Consider the following 13,437-nt stretch of genomic DNA (forward strand, 5'->3'; position numbering starts at 1 on the left):
GTACTTGCGCGTGTGCGTTGCATATCTGTGGTGTGTGTCTCTGTGCGTTTTATGTATGTTTTGGTACACTTATATGTGCATTTGTGTTTATGTGTGCATGTGATTACGTTGTGTGTATCTGTGTGCACATTGGGTGCGTCTATCTTGCATCTGTAGTCCCACTGTGTGTTGTCTCTGTGTGTTTAAGTTGTGTGTGTGTGTACCTCTGTGCATTTCTGTGTATTTGTCTGTGTCTGTCTATGTGTATGCGTTGTGTACCTGTGTGGTTTGGTGGTATCCTGTGGTCTGTATCTTTGTGTGTGTGTTGTGTAGACGCCTCTGGGTTGTGTCTGTGTGCACGTGGGGCATGTGCAGTTTTGCATTGTGTAGGTATCTGTGGTTGGATAGTACTGTTTGTCCGTGTGTCTGAATCTTTTTTTTTTTTTTTTGCAGTACACGGGCCTCTCATTGTTGTGGCCTCTCCGTTGCGGAGCACAGGCTCCGGACGCGCAGGCTCAGCGGCCATGGCTCACGGGCCTAGTGGCTCCGCGGCATGTGGGATCTTCCCGGACCGGGGCACGAACCCGTGTCTCCTGCATCGGCAGGCGGACTCTCAACCACTGCGCCACCAGAGAAGCCCTGTCTGAATCTTTGTATGTGTGTTGTGTGGATGTCTTTGCATGTCGATTTGTGCTTTTGTGGTGTGTGTGTGTGTGTGTGTGTGTGTGTGTGTGTGTGTGTGTGTGTGTGTGTTGTGTGGGTGTCTAAGTTGAGTCTTGGCAGGAACCTAGCATCACGCAAGCCGTCGAATCCCAGTTAGAACATGTAGGGCCACTGGGCACCACTATGGCCTAGGGCTGGGGCGCCTGGGCCTGCAGAGTTGTCAGAAGCTCGGAAACTCCAGATTCCATCACAGGCCCAGCCTCTATCCAGAACCCCGTCCTGTGGCCTCCCGCAGCCCAGCAGGACTTGTTCCCAAACTTTCTCCTCCTCGTTCCTGTGTCCTCACTGCCCAGCTGTCCACCCACACTGGTCATTTTCCATAGCATCTTCCAAGCACCCACCCCCACGTCCCTCCCATCATAAAGGCTATCTCATCTCAAACCTACCTGCTTCTCTCCATCCCCATTGCCACTGCCCCAGGCCACCTCCTCTGGCTCCTGGACGAGGTGACAGCCCCCCGCAGTGTCCCCACCCTCCCACCTGGCCTCCATGAAAGTCCCCCAGGGTCCCCACCCCCCAGGCCTCCTGCCATCTTCGCCCACCCACTGGCCCCCAGTGACTTCTCTCTGTTGCCCACCTGACAACTTTCTCCCCTGCTAAAAATGTTCCTCGTCTGTCACTCAGCAAAACATGCAGTGGGTTCAGGTCCCCACAATTAGCCCTGATCAAGGTTGAGAGGGACATTTGGGGGCCCAGAATGAACAGCCTCAGGCCACCAGAGTCATTCATTCAGTAGACATGTACTGAGGGCTACCTGTCCTCAAGCTGGGGACACAGCATGACAGATGAGTGCCTGCTCTCTTGGAGTGCACGGTCCGGGGACATTCCAGCCAGGTCCCTCCCCGCTCGGTGGACAGCCTGGCCTAGTCCTGGTTGGTAGGTGGAACACGGGGGCACAGGTGGACGTCTTCCTGAGAGGCAGAGCATCAAGCCTGGAGTTGGAAAGCAGCCCATCCAGGAGTTTGGCCCAGGGCGTTCCCCCACCGAGAATCCCTGGGCACAGTGGTTGAGAGTCCGCCTGCCGATGCAGGGGACACGGGTTCGTGCCCCGGTCCGGGAAGATCCCATGTGCCGCGGAGCGGCTGGGCCCGTGAGCCATGGCCGCTGAGCCTGCGCGTCCGGAGCCTGTGCTCCGCAACGGGAGAGGCTGCAGCAGTGAGAGGCCCACGTACCGCAAAAAAACAAAAAAACACACACTTGTTCAGGTCTTGGCCAAGGGTGTGGTGGGGGGAAGCGAAAATGTGAAGAAATTTTCCCCTCCAAAGTCCTGAAGGGCTTTCATTGGGGTGGCGGGAAGTGTGAGGAGTGATCAAGAGACCAAGGGTGGTGGGCAAAAGGGCAGTTTGCCTGAAATGTAGTTATTTTCCTTTGTCAACAAGGAACATGTGTTCAGGTAATGGGATCATGTGTTTAGAGATGAACCGCAAACTATTTTAAGCACCCAGATGACTTTCAAGTGAGCCTGCCTGTTTCCCCTTGAGAACCAGGTCTCTAAGGCCAGGGTTCTCAAAGTGCGGCCCCTGGAGTTAACAGAAGTTTCTAGGAACTTGTTAGAGATGCAAATCCCCGGCTCACCCCAGACCTGCAGCATTGGAAACTCTTGGGGGGTGGAGGGGGGCAGCCGCCCCAGTTTGCCCACAGGAATCCCCTGGGGACCTCGCTAAAATGCAGACTCTGAGTGGTTACTCTGGGGTGGGCCTGAGGGTCTGCATTTCCGACAGGCTCCTGGAGGATGCTGACACTGAGGCCCGGGACCACACTTCTGAGTAGCAAGGGTCTAAAAAAAAAAAAAGGGTTGGGGACTTCCTTAGTGGTGCAGTGGTTAAGAATCTGCCTGCCAACGCAGGGGACACGGGTTCGAGCCCTGGTCCGGGAAGATCCCACATGCTGCGGAGCAACTAAGCCCGTGCGCCACAACTACTGAGCCCGCGTGCCACAACTACTGAAGCCCGTGCGCCTAGAGCCCGTGCTCTGCAACAAGAGAAGCCACTGCAATGAGAAGCCCACACACCACAACTAGAGAAAGCCCGTGTGCAGCAACGAAGACCCAACGTAGCCAAAAATAAAATAAATAATAAATTAAAAAGAAAAAGGTGTGGAGGGTTGACAAACAACCACCCTCTGTCTGTTTTCTAGACACACAGCTACACCCACTCCTTAACCTACCGCTGTCTACAGCGCAAAGTAGCTGGACAGAGGCTGCTGGGTGCAAACTGTTCACCCTCTGGTCCTTTACAGAAAAAGTGTGCCAGCCCCTGGTCTAAAGGAGTCTCCCTTGGCCTGATCTCTCCACCCTGATACCCCCCCCCCCCACCTCCTCAGCCGAGGGATGGCCTCCAACTGCGATTCCGGAAGGTGCCAGCATTCTCCCTCCTGCAGCCATACCAGCAGTTCCTTGGGCCTGGTTTATCTTCCCTCTGCCCCCACCCCACCTCCCCATTGTACTATAAACACGCTTGGGGGGTCTTCCCTGGTGGCCCAGTGGTTAAGACTCCACGCTCCCAACGCAGGGGGCCCGGGTTCGATCCCCGGTCAGGGAACTAGATCCCGCGGGCCGCAACTAAAAGATCCCGCGTGCCGCAACTAAGACCCTGGAGCAGCCAAATAAATAAATAAAATATTAAAAAATAATAATAATAAATAAACACGCTTGGGCCTTGGCATCCCTCAGCAGCCTGAGGCAGGGGCCTGGGTCAAGGTGGGTGTTTTTGTTGTTTGGCCACGCTGCGGGGCTTGCGGGGTCTTAGTTCCCTGACCAGGGATTGAACCCGCACCCTCGACAGTGAAAGTGTCAAAGTGCCGAGTCCTAACCACTGCACCGCCAGGGAGTTCCCGGGTCAAGGTGTTGAGCGGATCTCTGAGGCCCTCACACAAGACACAAGACACGCTTGGGAAGGGGGCTATCTTCATCCTTTATCGGAGGGAGGGGGGGGCGAAATCAGCGGCCCTCCAGGGCCCGGTCTCGGGCGATGACCGCCTCCTCGAACTTGATCATGAGCGTGGTGCCCTTGTGCCAGTGCGCCGTGACCTTGGCGGGGAAGCCACTGTGCGTGAGCACCGCCTCCACGATGCCAGCCGTGAAGCTGGCGCAGTTGAGCGTGCTGTTCTCCTTGGGCACGGAGATGTAGGTGTTGATGAGCGGCTCCCGCTCGATGATGTAAAAGGTGCGGGCGTCGTCATTGGCCTGCTCCAGCTTGTCGGCCTCCTTGCCGAAGAGCGCCTTCCACACGGCGCCCTTAACGAAGAGCAGGGCGCCCAGCACCTTGGTTTCGCGCCGGGCGCCCTTTTCGCGAGCCACCAGCGCATCCAGAACGCGGGCGCCCACCTGGCGGCCTAGCGCGGCCAGGCGAGCCTGCAGCTCCGCCACAGAGAAGACGCGGCTCTGGCAGTGCTGCACCAGCTCGGAGAAGAGCAGCGCGAAGGCGCTCAGGCTCACCTCGGTGCGCGGCCGGGCCAGCGCGCGCTCCAGCAGCGCCGACTTCCCGCGCGTGAAGCGCGCCTCCATGCCGCCGCTGCCCTGCGGGGAGACGAGAAAACGTGGGTGTCAGAGGCGGGAAGGAGCCCCTCTCTACCACCTCCCTTGTGCGCTCCATCAGTGATTTCCCACGTGGGAAGAGATGAGTAGAAGGAAAGGAGGTACCCACCTGTGCGTAAAGCATACCTCCGTTACGCCTAGCCAGCCACGGCCAAACGGGAGACGGGGTAGGCTTGTACCCTAGGCTAGGAGAGGATTTCGGAGGGAGGGGGGTAGAGGGGGAAGGTGGGAGGAGAGACAAGAGGGGGAACAGAAGGGGGCGCTCGAAACCACCCCCCCTCGAGTTCCAGGTGACCCTTGTGCGTTCAAAGCACCGACCTAAGCCCTCCGCCGCCTGTACGAGTAACCAGAAAACTAGTGCGCGGGGAGGGGGGCGTCAAACCTAGGGCAGGAAGGGGACGAGGATGGGGGGCCGTGAGCGTACACTGGCAGCTATCCCTCCCCCCGCCATGCGCTCCAGCAGCAACAGCGCTGACTTCCCTGGGTGAAGAGAACTTCCCTGCCTCTCCCCTGCGGAGTCAGAGAAACTGGGAGAGAGGAGTAGGGGGTGTGTGGAGACCAACGGCCAGAAGGGTTGGGAGCTTGGGGAACAGGCAAGACACATGGAGCAAGCCAGGAGAGGATGTTGGGAACCCTTCCAAACCCACACCCTCGGGCAGCACCAATTTGTCATGCACGAAGCATGCCTCTTTGAGTGGGCCTGCGTTTGTAAAAAGACTGGGGGGGCGGCCAGAGAAGGCGTTGGGAACACCCCACCCGCGTGCTTTCCAGAAAGGTAGCTGCACCGTGGAAAGAGGGAGGGGGCGGACTGTCGGATCCGGGGGTTATAGGGGAGCCAGGAAGGGGCGCAGTGATCCTCCCATCACAGGGCGTGAAGCCACAGCTGTCGGTGGCGAGAGACCCGGAAGGGGGTTGCTGGGAGAAAATCCCTAAGAGGTGCTGAGACCAAAAAAAAACCAAAAAAAATGTGGATCAGCGATGGGAATGGCAGCGGATGGGGCGGGAGGGGGGGAATCCCAAGGGCTCTGAGACACACACACCCCTGCTAAGGGTGGGGTCGGGAGGGGTAACTGAGAACCCCGCCCCACTACGCAGGGACCTGGCCAGAAGCCGGAAGGGTCTGGGGTTGCTGAGAGGGTCCCAACCAGGTCTGCGTGGGGGATGAAAAGACCAGGAATCTCAGGAGCTCCAGGACGCCCCTGCCCCGGTGCGCAGCTGCCTACATGGGGGCCGCCCAGCGCGCGAGAGGGGAGGGGGAGTGTTGAGACCCCTCCACCCACCTGCCATAGGGTTGGTGAGCTAAGCCGTGGAAAGACCGAGATCCCGCGACCCCGGCCCCGGCGTGGACCAGGCAGAGGGACCGGGAAGGAGCCCACCCTCCTCGTGGTCCCCCGGGGTGGGCCGAAGAGGGATTCCGGGGATCGTGGACGCCAAGACCCTGACCCAGGACCCAAAGACCCGCGGAGAGGGGTTGGGGAGCGGACGCGGCACGGCGCCGGGAGGGGTGGTGGCGGGCGGGGTCTCACCGGGACTTGCGGCAGCCGATTCGGCCGAGCTGCTTTACGGCGCCGCAAAAGGGCCGGCGTGCGCAGGCGTCGAGGCGGGACGGGCGGGGCGCGCTCTGTGATTCCCGACAGTGGCCGCACGGGGGCGCGCGTGTCCGTGCGGCCCTACAGAGGGGTGCGGCCCGGGCCAGGGGCCTCGCTGGCCTTGGTTGGCCCGTGATCTGTCTGGGACAGTGGCACGGGTCGTCCATCTGCTCAGGAGCACACATTTGATGATGGGCACACGTCTCTGTCTTGGGAACATGTGCGTCCTTGGGCATATGTCTACTTGTCTCGGGGGCACACGTACGCCCATGCACACACACTCACCTGTCTTAGGGACACACATATGTCCATGCGAACATGTCCACTTGTCTTAGGGTTCATGCGCATGTCCGTGGGCACAAGTTCTCAGAGGACGTACATCCATGAGCCGTGGGCATAGTACACTTAAGGGCATATGCCCTCATGAATACATGCCCTGTGGACAGATACATTCCCGAGCACAGTACATACTCAGGGGCTCATACATTCGTGGGCCCATGAACACTTAGGGAGACATTGGACATCTCAGGCCACAGACCCTCATGGGCACACACTCAGCGGCGCAGGGACTCAGTCGCTCCCAGGGTACACATTCATGGACACACTGGGACCCACTGCAGACATTGGTTCTCATGCCCCTCGTGCCCCCAGGGTTCCTGGCATTACGTCCACGTGTTCACCGTGTGACCTTTCTCATTCTCCGAGTCTGAACACTTACAGACCCTCCCTACCAGGTTCCAAAGCTCCCCAGCCACACCAATAACAGATCTGAAAGCCGCGTTGTTTCCCCTTGGCCTTTATCACCATGAATCACGGAATGTGAGTGCAGAAACAAATGGACACATGCGGGTCCACGCTCTGAACACCCTCAGTGGCATAATCAGGCACACTCGTGTTGACACACACCTGTTCAGGCCGGCACAGCGTGACAGGTGGGTGTGACAGGGCACACACCCACAATTACAGTGATGCATTCCCATGGTGTGCCCACCCCACCCATTCACGCCTCCATCACACAACATCCCTCAGGACACACATGTGTTTACGCTGAAATGGGCACGTGTAACACGTGTCACCAACACCCACACCCACAGTGACACACTTCTGTGGTCGCCACAGCCACCCACGGTGACATGCGTTACACTCACAACACGCCGCAATACACGTGTGCATCACATGTACAGTGACATAGGGGTGCACACCATACTCGCTGTGACTCCCACCTTCAACATTCACCCATAACACCTTCCTGTGGGAAACACTGAAATACCCACCCTCCATGAAGTGCTTACCCCGACACACGAGCACATAGGCACACACGCAACTCCACAACACATTCACCAGGACACATGATTTTCTACACGTGGGATAAAGCGCAGCTTCAGACCAGGCTGGGAGCCCTATTTTCCATCTTCACTGAGAGGTGCTATCTTGTCCTCCGAGGTGTAGCCAGGGCTTTGATGTCTTTTCTTTTATTGAGGTGTGGGCTCTGCGGGGTGGGGGCGGGGGCGAAGGGTGGAGATCCGAGGTCAGACAGATCCCACTCTTGAAAGAGAATCTGGGGCCAAATCCAAGGGGGCCCCTCATCCGCCTCCCCTGGGCCCAACTTACGTGGATTTAGCATCTTCAGCGTCTGGAGGATTTTCTGTAATGTAGTCCTGATTTGGTTCATGTCTGAGGCTGGGGAGAGACGGGAAAAAGCGGAAGTGGGCCTTTCTTAGCTTTACTGGAAGCCTTCTCCCTGCCCGGCCCCCAGTGTGGGGTGCCACACAGCCCATGTACTTGGAGTTCCCATGCATTTATATACTCCCCAAGTGACTTGGAGGGTGACATCCATCACCTCTCCAAACCTTGTGCTCTGGAAGGGCGGGACCCTTGCTGTCCCCTCCCCCAACTCCCCAGCACCCAGCCCAATATTGGGCATGGAGGCAAATTCGCCCAGTGGAGATCTATAAGGGCACCTGTCGCCAGCGTCTTCAGTTTCTGGTTCCCTTCATGGACCTTGCTCTTGACCGTGTCAATGCCCTGCTTGACATCGTTCCAGCGCTTCTTCTCCTCGTCCTGGCACTCTCCCACCGAAAGAGAGACTGAGGGTGTGGGTCAGGGATGTCTGTGTCACCTCTGCTCTCCCTACCCCCACCTCGACCCAGGTCCTTCCCTCACCCTTCTGGAGCTCCGTTCTCAAGACGAGCAGCTCCTGGGACATCTTGGAATCTGTTCAGGATGGGGTGGGGAGGCAAGAAAACCTTAGAATCGCCTCAGGTCTGCAGTTGGGAGCAGCGCTGGACCACCCCAGCTCCTGGGAACCACTCCACACTGCCCCAGCCCCTTCCTCCACCACCAAAACAGAACGAAACACCTCACTCACTCTTCACCAGGACAAAGGCTAAGAGGACGACGCAGGACAGAGCGAGGAGAACATACAGGCTCATCGTGGCTCTAGGCAACCAATGGGGGACCTGGGCAGGGTCGGAGGCTGGCTTGGACTGGGCTGGAACAGGGGTAGAGGCAGGACAGGTCATCTCCAGGGCCCAACACTGCCACTCAGACCATCAACACTGACTGTAACGCCGGCGACAGCTCTTCACCTACACCCACTGTTCCCGATACCATAAGCAGCTGTGGCCATCAACAACACTGCCACCAGCATGCACCCTGGCCAGTGCCACAAGCAACTATTGCTAACACTGTCACCATCATGCCCCCCTTAACACCCCTGTCACCAACACCCACCAACATCAATGCCCGTTGTTGCCAGCATTGTTTCCATCACCAGGACCTCATGAGCACCCTCACCAGCTCTATCTAGGTGGTTCTGTCCCGATCCACTACGTGGTCCCCTACTCACCGTCACCAACACCCAGACCTTCACCAGCACCTCCACCGGCACAATCACACCATCATCATCACCACCTCCTCAAAGCCACCCCCCCACCGCTGTCCCACACAAGCCTTGATGTCAGCACACCCCACCCCATTGGCCCTGACCTCCACACACGGCCCCTTGTCCCTCCCACGGGCCCCTTCCAAGGCTGTGTGATGTGGGCTAGTGGGCGGCTGCTTACCCTTGTTCTTGGGTGGTGAGTGACTGCCCTTTGGCTGGTGCTGGGTTTTGAAGGTGATATTCTCATAGGCAGGGTCATCTGCACCTGTGGGCAGGTCAGTGAGAGGGATTGAAGAAAACTGCCGAGAGCGCTGGGGCAGGGGTGAGGGTGGGAGGGGGCCTCAGACGACTTGGTTCACGGAACACTGCGCTCAACAAGCTTCTGGGTGTAAAGTTAAGGCGTGGGGAACTCAGATCTACAACTTGATTAAGCGGAGAGGATGTGAGTGAACATTTGGGTGATAAACAGACACACACACACTTTGGGTGGGGGAAGGAACCCTCCGGCCCCCACTTTCAGCTCTGTACCTCTCCCCTCCCCACCCAAGGTGTCTAACCTTCATTGGCTGGGGACCCCCGTTTCTTGTTTTTGAAGGCTACCGCCTGCATCTTGATCTCCTGGTTCATGGAGCTCTCCTCAGCCTCCGTAGTCCCCAGCCTACCAATTTGTCTACACACAACCCCACCCACTAGAAAGTGTCTGGGAAGATGAGGAAGTCTCTGGGTCGGGGTGGAGGAGAGGAAAGAGAGGTCAGCCTCCTCTTTTCAGGGATGCAGGACCCTCCCACCCTGGGACATTCTCACCCCAACCTAGAGAGGGATCTTAGGAGACCAGTGGTCTCAGGGGGGACCAAGAAGAGATGCCCATAGACCCAGAAACAGAATCGGATGGTCAGGAACTTGCAATATACAAATGTATCAAATCAACATGTTGTACATCGTAAACTTATGCAATGTCATATGTCAATTATATTCAATAAAATAATTTTTCTTAAAAAAGAGGATGGTCAGGAACTTTACAGGAAGCGCTGTGTGTGTGTGTGTGTGTGTGTGTGTCTACCTGGATAAACCTCATCCTCCCATCTCCTCTTGCTCTCATGGGAAATGCTGTGGCACCCCAGAGTCCCACCTTTGGGGGCAGGGGCATCCAGCCTTGGAGGCAGGATTCCTAGGTCCCCACACCTACCTTCCCTCTGCCCTAGTCCCACCCCTCAGCTCCACCCTGAGAAGTTCTACTTCTTCAAGGCCCCTTGGAGGAGAGGAACGGATATGAGGCGATGGGACTAACCACTGGAACTCCACCCCTACATTTGGGACTGATGCCAGACATCACCTTGACCTAACCCTGGAAGTAGTTCCTCCTCCACCTGGAGACCCCTGACAGAGAAACACTCAGAAACACACCCAGCCTCATCCACACATCCGCTCGCCTACCCAGACCCACACACACACTTGCACACACACACTCCTGAATACCCCCAGTCGCATATCTGTTCACATGTACACATGGCATGCTCATTTGCATGCTTATACATATTCATGCGCTCACACTGTCTCCACTCTGTCTAGGTGTCTTAAATCTCTCTTTGTGTCTATCTGACCTTGAGAACTGGGGATTAAAATGAGACAAAGTACATAAGGAATTTTTTCTTTAAGTCTAGAGTGGTGCCTTCTGATAGAGTATAATGTGGATTTTTGGCAGGGTTTTTAAAAATTGAAGTATAGTCGGTTTATAATATTATGTTAGTTTCAGGTGTACAGCACAGTGACTTAATATTTTTATAGACTATACTCCAGGGCTGTATTTCCCTGTGCTGTACCATATATCCTTGTTGCTTATCTACTTTATACATAGTAGTTTGTATCTCTTAATCCCTTAAGCATACATTGTCCCTTCCCCTTCTCTCTCCCCACTAGTAACCACTAGTTTGTTCTTTATATCTGTGAGTCTGTTTCTGTTTTTTAATATACGTTCATTAAAAAAAATTTTTTTAGATTCCACATACAAGTGATAACATACAGTATTTGTCTTTCTCTGTCTGGCTTATTTCACTAGGCATAATACCCTCCAAGTCCATCCATGTTGTTGCAAATGGCAGAATTTCATCCTTTTTCATGGTTGAGTAATATTCCATTGTGTGTATGTATGTGTGTATATATGTATATTTATATACATATATACACACATGTATATCACATCTTCTTTATCCATTCATCTGTTGATGGACACTTGGGTTGCTTCTATATCTCGGCTATTGTAAATAATGCTGCTATGAACATTGGGGTACATTTATCTTTTCAAATTAGTGTTTTCAATTTTTTGGATATATACCCAGGAGTGGAATTTCTGGATCATATATTAGTTCTATTTTTAGTTTTTTGAGGAACCACCATAATGTTTTGCATTGTGGCTGGACCAATTTACATTCCTACCAACAGTGTAGAAGGGTTCTACTTTCTCCACATCCTTGCCAACATTTGTCATTTGTAGGCTTTTAAATAAAAGCCATTCTGATAAGTTCAGGGGTTATCTCACTGTGGTTTTAATTTACATTTCTTTAATAATTAGTGATGTTGAGCATCTTTTTATGTGCCCATTAGCCATCTGTATGTCTTCTTTGGAAAGATGTCTATTCAGCTTTTCAGACGATTTTTTAATCAGTTGTTTGTGAACCACATGTTTATTGAGATAGTTTACCTTTTTTGGGGGGGGTACTAAGTCTTCAAAACCAAACATGTATTTACACTTAAGGCACATTTCAACTTGGACTGGCTACATTTCACTGCCATATTGGACAGTGCTGGTCTAGAATATTATAATTTTCTCCTGTTACTGAACTCAGGTTTGGCATATCACCACTCAAAAGCCGATACTCGAGAGACAAGTGTTGGTTGAAAAGAAAAGGTTGCTTTATTCAGGAGGCCAGCAACCTGGGGAGAAGGCAGACTCATGTCCAAAAGACATCTCCCAGCTGCCGATCAGGGGGCAAAAGCTTTTCAGGGGTGGATAGATGGAGGGAGGGGTCTACATGCAGAAACAGTAGAGTCGGCTCCGACAATCACCTTGAAGTTGTTCATGCAGTGGTCTGATCAATGTCATCTGGATTGTTTTAAGTACAATTAATCTTCAGTTCCAGGGTTGGTTTGTTCCCATTTCCTTGAGGCCAGTTCTCAAAATTGTGTAAGATGCGGCAGCTTATGTCATGGCTAGAGTCTGGTCATCACGTAGTCAACTTCCCCCACCTGGTAGGGGTTTTGGTATCCACTAAGCAGCTCAAAGCCTATGGCTCAGAATATTATCTATAGCCCTTGAGGAGGAACTAAAGGTCCTGACTTTGCTTAATGGCAAAACTATTATTTTGTCCTATTTGTTTTTCTTTGGTTCTGCATTTTTTCATTTCTCTGATTAAATTTATTCTTTGGCTAAAGTTTTTCTACAGACAAGAGGCAGGCAGAGGACATGGGGGGAGGTGGTGTCTGTCCTGGGAAGGCCCCGTAGGGTCCTGCTCTGTTACACTCCCTTTGGAAAAAATAAGTTTAAAACTTTCTATGTGTGGAAAGTGAGTATGTTTTAGGTTTAAAATATGTGATTAAATTCTAGATAACTTTGGAATGGTCCCCGAGATCTGGCTGGCAAGGATAATGTTCTCTTTCCTAAAGTATTGCCAATCTTGTCTGTTCAAGGACGATCAATTTAATAATGATTAGATGCCAGCTCCTCCAACTCCTCTTACAAAGAAGTCAGCCATTGAGAAATGTGACCCCGCCCCTGCTGATGTAATAGCTACAGAAGAGATGGACCAATGGGGAACTGGCTCTGCTCTGATGGACAGGCATAGGGGGCGGGGCCGTGGCATTACACATTTCCCTGGCTCCGATGAGGCTAAGACCAGGCTCCAGCCCTCTGGACTTTGAGAAAAAGGTAGCCCCGGAACTGGAAATCCATAAGCAACCGTGTCATGGCGGCCTAAGAGGGCCCCATGGGGTTGCCTGGCCAGATCCTTTCATGGAGCAACAGTCTCAATTTTAAGAAAGAAAATGTGTCCTAACCAGGTATTGGTTTAGGGTGAGCACATGATCCAGGCCCAGCCAATCAAAGTCCAAAATTTGGCAAAGGGGTGGGCAAAATGAGCCAGACTCAACCAATGAGACTCAGGCCAGAGGCTTTAGGGATTCTTTTGTTTGCTTGCATATTTTGGTTGTGCGGGCATGCAGGCGGGATCTAGTTTCCTGACCAGGGATTGAAGCTGGGCCCCCTGCATTGGGAGCACGCAGTGTTACCCACTGGACCACCAGGGAAGTCCCCAAGCCTGAGGCTTTTATTGGGTTAACCAGGACAAAGGGCATTCTCTCTTTTTTCCCCTCTGTCAGACTGCCAGGATATAAGTCTGGTGCTGTGACAGGGGAGAACTTGCTTGAGAGTGAAGCCAGCACTACGGAGAGCAGACCTGACACGGAGTCGGGTCCTGGAGACATTATCTGAGCCCCTAGATCCAGCCATACCTGAGTCTGTTGTTCTAACCCTGAGCCCCTCAGTTACATAATCCAGAAATGTCCTTCCACTTTTGCTCGAGCTAGCTTGACGGGGGGTCTGCGGCACCTGCAACTAGCACAAGCTTGGCTACTACAGGGGGCTGGGCAGTTGGCAAATGAAGAAAGAGGCTTAAGAAGGGGCTTTGCCTGTCGAAGTCTGCACTCTGAGACAGGAGGATGACTGTGTTGGAACT

At 53.9% G+C, this 13,437-nt stretch overlaps 2 protein-coding genes across 4 annotated transcripts; both read right to left on the reverse strand.

Moving 5' to 3' along the window:
- Nucleotides 1-3,586: 3,586 nt before the first annotated feature.
- TRAPPC5 (trafficking protein particle complex subunit 5) lies at nucleotides 3,587-5,925 on the reverse strand. 3 transcript variants are annotated; one of them, XM_079917885.1, is made up of 2 exons: nucleotides 5,764-5,925; nucleotides 3,587-4,219 (listed from the first exon to the last, which is right to left on the reverse strand). In XM_079917885.1, exon 2 carries the CDS (start codon nucleotides 4,205-4,207, stop codon nucleotides 3,641-3,643), a length of 567 nt encoding a protein of 188 aa, XP_079774011.1. In that variant the 5' UTR covers nucleotides 4,208-4,219; nucleotides 5,764-5,925; the 3' UTR covers nucleotides 3,587-3,640. The 3 variants fall into 3 exon arrangements, with proteins under 3 accessions (XP_079774011.1, XP_079774012.1, XP_079774013.1); XM_079917886.1 differs by lacking the exon at nucleotides 5,764-5,925 and adding an exon at nucleotides 5,518-5,627; XM_079917887.1 differs by lacking the exon at nucleotides 5,764-5,925 and adding an exon at nucleotides 4,347-4,448.
- Nucleotides 4,375-9,337, reverse strand: MCEMP1 (mast cell expressed membrane protein 1; the record flags this gene model as incomplete). The annotated part of the gene is made up of 9 exons (XM_079918712.1): nucleotides 4,375-4,422; nucleotides 5,764-5,907; nucleotides 6,112-6,191; nucleotides 7,438-7,506; nucleotides 7,788-7,913; nucleotides 7,990-8,040; nucleotides 8,195-8,317; nucleotides 8,892-8,975; nucleotides 9,268-9,337. The coding sequence occupies 9 exons, from the start codon at nucleotides 9,335-9,337 to the stop codon at nucleotides 4,375-4,377; spliced, it is 795 nt and encodes a 264-aa protein (XP_079774838.1).
- Between the last annotated feature and the right edge of the window lie 4,100 nt (nucleotides 9,338-13,437).

This window comes from Stenella coeruleoalba (assembly GCF_951394435.1).
Source record: "Stenella coeruleoalba genome assembly, chromosome: 3".
Taxonomy (NCBI): domain Eukaryota; kingdom Metazoa; phylum Chordata; class Mammalia; order Artiodactyla; family Delphinidae; genus Stenella; species Stenella coeruleoalba.